This window comes from Epinephelus lanceolatus, chromosome 4 (genome assembly GCF_041903045.1).
Source record: "Epinephelus lanceolatus isolate andai-2023 chromosome 4, ASM4190304v1, whole genome shotgun sequence".
In the NCBI taxonomy this organism is placed as follows: domain Eukaryota; kingdom Metazoa; phylum Chordata; class Actinopteri; order Perciformes; family Serranidae; genus Epinephelus; species Epinephelus lanceolatus.
In genome coordinates, this window is record NC_135737.1 from 17,140,806 (window position 1) to 17,148,837 (window position 8,032).

Sequence of the window (8,032 nt, forward strand, 5' to 3'; positions counted from 1 at the left end):
CAATGTCCCAGGCAGGACGCAACAGCCTTCATTCTAATGGTTAGTAATCACAACATTTGAAGGGCCAGCGCCTAAATGGAGTTACTGATGGAGAGTTACTGCATTGTGTGACATGTCAGGCTGTCTTTTGACTAGTCAGTGAGATGATAGTGACATCTTCAGGAGCAGGGTAATACTACAGTTTAGGGATAAAGCTACGTCGACACTGTACGACGTGGAAGATGAAGGGGGGGAGGAGGCTTGACGATAATGCTACGTTAACGGTATTATCCTTCACAATAAAAGCATGCATTCACAATGTGGGCTTACAGTCTCTGATTTGGAAAACGACACGCATTGGACAACATAGATTATCTGTTTTACTCGAAGTGCTTTGCTTTTAAAGCCCTGCCATTTGACATGCAATAGAATAAAAATCACGTCAACTTTTATTTCGAAGTGATACTACTAAAGCTGCGAGCTGGCTGGATGCAGGGATTTTCTGTCTGAATTACATGGAAGCAGGCAGATAACGTGAACACTGCTGGAAAATAAACATGGATTTAGCATTAAATGATAATTAAAGACAACGGCGCTTTCCTGTTGAAATTAGTTTGCATTTTAAGTGCAAGCAACGGCTTGTTTCTCCCTCGGACGACTGGACCTGGCTCCAAATATCAGATTGCCACAGTGGTGAGGAAGCTAGCTGTCAAGTTGTAGCCAACTAGCCACATCAGCACCGCTGAGATTAGCTAGCCACGTTAGCAACAATGTGAGCAAGCTGTTATTTTGTGTCGATGTGGACCTGAACGCTTTATGATCATTATTTGGTCAAACTGCTTGCACGTTACCATTTTTATGTGTCAATGTTTGGTGCTGTCTTGCAGAGATTTAATTATGGCAGACAGTATCATGAGCAAGGCTGCTACCATGGAGATCCCCATTAACAGCAATGGAGATACAGGGAATCTGCCAGAGGATGACAGCCTAGAGCAGGTCAGTTAGTCACATTTTTCTCACCTCACTGACAGTGTTCTTTTATTAAACCTGTTTTGGCATCTTGTGCTCAACTTGTGCTTCTCTATCATTGTTCACATTATAGCACAGTTTGGGACTGAGGCTGGTTAGGCCAGCAGTTACCTAACCATGCACAGGCCTGTAGCTATGTACAGTAGCTATACACCACTATCACCATCAATACCTGCAACTGACAATGATGTGTTGAGTGCATGGAGAGGGACTAAGTCTGACATTAATTGGAAGCAGTCAATAAAATTCATAGTGCATCATTTTATGTCTCATTAAGGTACAGTGTGACAGGGTTAAGACAGCTGCAGTATCAGTAGTCCTACATGAATAATATGTCTGTTTGCATGAGAAAAATGATGCTGGGTGCATCATATTGAATAGCAGCACAGCAGATAAGCAAATTCTTGATGTGGTTTCAAGTGACAAAATATAACAAATTATTAAATTTGAACCAAAAAAATCCTTGTTTGCACTTTTCTTGTTCTTATTTTAATTTTGGAATATTGCAAATTATGCATCTGATTTTCAATAATATAATAATAATTGTTTTGGTTGGAAGTTACTTTAAGTTGTTAATGTGAAAAATGAAGTTGCAGCTTTCTGGTTCTGTAATAATATTCACTGCATTTTTAAGCACATTAATTACTGATATTTTGTTGTAAATTCATCAGGATTTGCAGCAGGTGATGGTGTCTGGACCCAACCTGAATGAAACCAGCATTGTCTCAGGCGGTTATGGAGGACCTGCAGGGGGCATCATTCCTACCAGCACCATCAAAGGTACTGCGAGAAAACCTGACTGCCATCCCTCACAGGTTTTGCTTTGTTGTTTATTCTTGTTGTTCATGCTGCAAAGACATCATGAATCTATATCCCCTCCCAACAGGCTGCGCAGGCTGCCATGCACTCTGCCAGAGACCTGTCAATGTTGTTGCAATCTTTAAGTCACCAAAGAGGTCGATACTTAATGCCTCTTTAAGAAACCATACTGAGAGCTTTTCCTCCTTGTAATTTGATGTGTCACTAGAGAGTTTGCTGACCTCTAGGTTCTTGGTTCACGTTACAAACATCCGTATCCCATAGGGCCTGCAGTTCGCTTCAACCCTGAGTATCTGGACAGAAGACGAGCCCCTGCACCAGGACCAGGTGGCTGTGTATTCTGACGGTCCTTTCTGTTTTCTAAGTTAACCTTTATATGTTGGTCTGTTTGGCCCCGTGTAAGAGGTTTTGATATTGCCTGACCGATGGAGATGTATGCAACCTTGCTCGTACCTCTTCAACTCACAGCTTAAGCAACAAGAAATGTTTTGGCAGCTTTCAAAATTAGGGGTGCACTAACCTGATATTACAGGGCTGTCACTTTAAATGTTGTATTGCTGTCTAATAAGAATGTCCTCTTTTGTACTGTAAAATGTACTTTGGATGACTGTTTTGTAATTGCTTGGTAGTTACCTCTCATCCCTTTAAGTCCATTTTCATCTTTTTATAAATCCTTTTCTTCTGCGTGACAAAACCTGCATGGCGGATTATTTTAGAACCTCTTTAACTCCAGTTTTATTATGTTTCCTGCACCACAGAACCTAACATTTTTCTTTCAGTCTACATACTCTGCTGTTAAGCTACATATCTCACTGCCAGACTTTTTCGGCACATATTTCACTCCGTGCTTTTTTCTCATCTTCACTCTTTATCATCACCATGCTCATTTCAGACATTCGCATGAAATCCAGAGGTGTCGGCTTGCCTAAAAGTCAATCTGCAGCCAGTCGACTTGCCCAACACACAGACCTGCATCCAGGTATCACCAGGCTCATCACCATGTCCACGCCATCCTCACTCATTCCCTGACCCATGCAATTTCTGCAAACCTCTGCTTTGTAAACTTTGATAGAATAACATGCCACAGCGTGTACATTGTTCTTGTTGTTTTCTCTGCTAGGGTCATCAAACAATAACACTGGCAGTTCAACTGAAGAAGTTTCTCGAGGTGTGGCAGTGGAGAAATTGGACAGTGTAAAGAAATGGGGCATAAACACATACAAGGTATCATGCATTGTGTGTATGTACTTTGTTTCCAAAATTTCCATAAGCTGATAAAATGATATGTTGATTCTATTAATCCCTCTTACAACTGCATGTATTGAACATAACATTTAAGAGACATTTAAAATACATATGAGCAATTTTGTGGTATTGTTTGGTACCAGGCTTATCCATATTGCTTCTGTATCCGGTTTACTAAGAATATTCACTGCATTACCCTATATTATTACTGTTACATGTGTATTTGCTTCACTGAAATGTGATCTTCAGCAGTTTTTTTTTTTAGCAACTTATACCTCAGTTAAAGTGATTCCATGTTTTTGTACCACCTTAACCTCATTTAATTTTCCTTATGCTTGGTTTAATCTAATCTCTGTCCATGTCCACTATGCAGTGTACAAAGCAGATGTTCTCAGAGAGGTTTGGCAGAGGTTCAAGAACAGTAGACCTGGAACTGGAAGCTCAGATTGACGTGTTAAGAGAGACCAAGAGCAAGTATGAAAACATCCTTAGATTGGCCACTGCACTCACTACTCATTTTCAAAGCATGGTGCAGACACAACAGGCTTTAGGAGACACATTCACCGACCTCAGCCAGAAGTCCCCAGAGTTGCAGGTAGTGTACAGAATTGTGAAAGCTTTCCATGTGATGTGACGTGCAATTGAAGCTAGCAGGTAAAAGTTATGTGTTCCTTTTCAGGACGAGTTTGGGTATAATGCAGAGACACAAAAGCTGTTGTGTAGGAATGGCGAGGCCCTGCTCGGTGCCATTAACTTCTTTGTGTCCAGTGTCAACACCCTGGTAAACAAAACAATGGAGGATACTCTGTTGACCATTAAGCAGTATGAAAATGCAAGGTAATAAACCCTGATATCCAGCTAAGGAGTTGAGGAATATGATCTGAATTCCTGTGTGGTGAATACCTGTCTGTGACAGCCTGAACTTTTTTTGCTTGCAGACTTGAGTTTGATGCCTATCGTTCTGATCTGGAGGAGCTGAGTTTGGGCCCTAGGGATGCAGCTGCCATGGTCCGCATTGAGATGGCTCAGCATGACTATCAGATCCACAGAGACAAATATGAAAGGCTGCGTAGTGATGTCACCATCAAGCTTAAATTCCTGGAGGAAAACAAGGTTTGTGGTTTACAATTGTTTTATTTCCTATATCTGCACATTTAAAAAGTAACTCCATGTCTCTTGAAATCTTGCTTTTTACTGATCTCCACTGGTTTAACAGTGATGAAGGTGTATTATAGGTTCCCCTGACATCATTGTTTGGAGTGGTTACACGTGCAACAGTGCACACCTTTAAACACACCCAACAGGCATCAGTGATGCTGGGTGTGGTCAGAAGTCAAACAGGCTTGAATCTGTCAACCAGTGAACACTGCTCTTCAGCCAAGTTACTCCTTAAAAAAACACCAGCTCAGAATTGCTTTTGGACACATTTCTAAATGTGGAAAAAAATCAGCAAGCTGGTAATTTATATTAAGAAGAGATGGAGCATACTGTGATGCATTCCAATCTGTCATTGCTTTGTCACATCATTGATTTGTGAAATAATGTCTAGTTTACAGTAAGTTTAGTAAGTCTTGTGTTACTTCTGACTTACTATGTCCTGCAGCAGTGGTGTAGGACCGATTTTCCACATTAGGGCACAAAATGCATCTTTTCCTTTGCTGGTACGCATCTATTGAGGCAGTCCAGGTCAAACTAAAAGAGACAGACAGACTCTTTTGCACACAAGCCTATTATTCTGTAAATAATTACAGTAAAGAGAGAGAATGCCTGAGATGTGTGAAATTAAACACCTGTGAGCTACACTGTTTAAGAACAAAGCATAATTCTGTCTTATTTTTGGTTTTTGTGCCAAGTTAATGAAAAATAAGACAGATAAAAATCAACATTACTCACTGTTTGTAAGACTTTTCATGTCTTAAATATCTAAATAGCCTGCTGGACACTTGAGAATACATCATGGAGGAATGTAACATAAAAGTTGCTATTAGGTTGATTTCTCAGAAACTAATCTGAGCAGCTACTACATGTCATCCTAACAGATGTCCATGGGGCTGTACTTTCCTGTAAACACTTGAAACTGTTTTTGTAATGGCAGAATTCCCCTCTTCTGTTTTTTCTTCTTTTAGGTGAAGGTTATGCACAAACAGCTGCTTCTCTTTCACAATGCTATCTCAGCTTACTTTGCTGGCAACCAGGAGCAGTTGGAACAAACTTTGATACAGTTCAATGTAAAGTTAAAGCCCCCAGGATCAGACAAGCCATCCTGGCTGGAGGAGCAGTAAAGAGCGCTCAGGGTTCAGCTGTATAGTGACGAACCAGTCAGAGAAGAACTTGGCATTATGGTTAGATGGACAAGATTGCAGCGCATAAATTATAGGACTGATTGGGCCAGTGATAAAGAAAAACATGAGATATCTCTTTTGTAATGTTTTTCAGTATCACTTATTACGTAGATGGTACAACAATTTCAGTTGTATTTAGAATCTTTTTGTTAAGTCACAAAATTACCTTTTGTTACTTTCTTATTCTTTAGGTAGCACAATCATTTACATGAATATCACTTCTTATTTATGTACAGTATAGTCTACTGTTGTGGAAATACCCCTTGGCAGTTTTGCACATGCATTATTTTGTTGTTTTTCAATGTTGTCTAAAGCGTTATCTTGTATTTCAGAGTATATTACATTGAAGGAATTCCGCAAATGAGATTAGCAAGTCAGTGGGATAATGTCAAAAATGTTCTGGAATGTCCTCTGAAATTGTACTTATGTTTCTTGAGTATGCATGACTGAACCGTATTCTTTGAATTTAGTTTAAGAGATTTAAATCAGAGACATCAGGATACAAGTTCTTAAAGTTATCCCACTTTGCTTCTAATACCGCCTTGTGGTATACCTGCCTGAACAGTCGGTTTACACTTCACATGCATAAAAGGGATAATATTATATTTTGAATATTGAGATTTTCTCTAACCTAATATCCAACCCATAATTAGTTTGAATCTCCTGAAATTTGGGTAGCTACAGATATGTCCTCCTGCAGCACAGTTACAAGTGTCTCTCTTGTTTACACATGGAAACAAGCCTCAAAAACAGATGTTACACTCAGTAACGTAGAATCAATTCATATATCAGATGCTTTGATGAATACAGACATCTGAACTATCATAAAGAAATCAAAATGCAACAGATTGCCAGTGTTTGATTGACTATGTTTTAATAGGAGGCGTGAGTGTGCAACTAAAGACAGCCTTTGAGACTCACTCTTGAAGTCTCAAAATCAAACAGTGGAAATACTGGATACATGTGATACAACATGCACTCTAGGTTATAGAACAACTTTCAGTGTCTCTTCAAGGACAGAATGTATGAGTACATTTTTTCTTACTCTGTGTTATTTATTTACCAATCACTTTGTGACACAACATTGTATGTTATGTATATTTCTTTTAAAATCTAGTCCGCTGATTGTCTTTGTCTTGTTCTGCATTTCCAATAAATCTGCTGGATGTTTTGTTTCACTTAATTGTGCCGTGCGTTGAACAGATCTCTGTTTCAGATGAGAAGCTCTCAGATTATGTACAGAAAACTCACAGTATGTTATTTGTATGGCACTATCAATTATGTACATGATAATACAAACTGATATATCTCTAACATGCTTTCTATGACTTATTACGAGACTTATTATTTTGTTTCATAAACATCAAATTATACTTTAGTTTTTTGAAAGTGCCGTTCAGTAAGTCTACTTTAGAAAGGCACATGAAACGCTCACTAAACAGTGTTTGTGATCTTGGCAGCAGTTTCTTGTTTATGCTGCTGTTTGAAACATAAATTTCCTTTTTAAGTTCAGCAAACTTCACACACTAAAAGTACTCAGTGAAAGGAAGTTAGAAATGCAGTCTGGAGACCATGGAAATTACAGCTCTGTTCACACAACTAATTTGTTAACTACACCTAACAGTATCAGGAAACATTACAAACTTAGTTCTAGCTGTTGCCCACATACATGTAGTGAGAGCCTTAAAAAGAAACCTCAACTGTAGACATGATGATATATACCCATGACATCCTGTGGCTTACTGTATGCATTATTTTGTGGTGCCTTTGATTATGTACATAACAATACAGAGAATGGGGCCGCTGGATACATACGAAACTACAGAGTTTCGAGGTATAACAGAAGTTTCAGTATCTCTCCTTAAGGACTGAATGTTAGGGTTAGTTCTTATTTTGTAATAGACTGTAGGTCCACTGTTGTAACCTTCATATTCAATATTGCTAGACTAGTTTTACCTGATGTCATTTCAACAACAGTAGCTTAAACAAGCCGGATGCGTTCTTTGTGTACAGTAGGTGTGTGCAGCACGTTAACCCTACCAACATGGCAAAACAGTAACATTAAAATTACAAACATGTTCTTGTGATGATCTCCTTTTCCAGCTCCCCTCCCAATAAACCTGATTCCATCTCAGACACAGAATTGATCCTCCATGCACACCCCTAATCCCTGTATCTTGGTACATGTGTCTTGGTTTTAAGCTTATCTTTAAATGCCACACAGCACAGAGTGCTTGGTCTGATGATGTTAAGTGAAGAATTTATCCCTTCTTTGCACTCCCGTCAGTCTTCTCTGAATGAAAGTATGCAGCAAAGAATATTAATATTTCTAGAGACTCCCCTGTTAAAATTCACTGTACTTTCATTACTCTTTTTGCAGTAAAAAAAATACATTCCTGGTGAACAAAATATGGCAGTGGCCATAATTATATTAATAATGTTGTTTATGTGGAATGTTTGAGTGTATAAATTCTGTCGATGCTTTTTTTTAAAAAAAAAAAAAAGGAATGGACAACAGCGAGTTCTTCTATGAAATGCATTACTCTCAAAGGCAAAGAATGATAACATAAGTAAAGTTCAAAATTGCCTGTCCTTGCACTACTTGGCACTGCTGAGTT

At 38.8% G+C, this 8,032-nt stretch overlaps 1 protein-coding gene across 5 annotated transcripts; it reads left to right on the plus strand.

The window, feature by feature from the left end:
• The first annotated feature begins 347 nt into the window (after window positions 1-347).
• LOC117259609 (arfaptin-2-like) lies at window positions 348-6,594 on the plus strand. Of its 5 annotated transcripts, none has more exons than XM_033631062.2 (10): window positions 348-751; window positions 867-975; window positions 1,680-1,788; window positions 2,092-2,154; window positions 2,720-2,806; window positions 2,948-3,051; window positions 3,446-3,667; window positions 3,752-3,909; window positions 4,011-4,185; window positions 5,199-6,594. In XM_033631062.2, the coding sequence occupies exons 2-10, from the start codon at window positions 877-879 to the stop codon at window positions 5,352-5,354; spliced, it is 1,173 nt and encodes a 390-aa protein (XP_033486953.1). In that variant the 5' UTR covers window positions 348-751; window positions 867-876; the 3' UTR covers window positions 5,355-6,594. The 5 variants fall into 5 exon arrangements, with proteins under 5 accessions (XP_033486953.1, XP_033486954.1, XP_033486957.1 ...); XM_033631063.2 differs by having other exon boundaries at window positions 348-672; XM_033631065.2 differs by lacking the exon at window positions 2,092-2,154 and having other exon boundaries at window positions 351-751.
• Window positions 6,595-8,032: the final 1,438 nt, after the last annotated feature.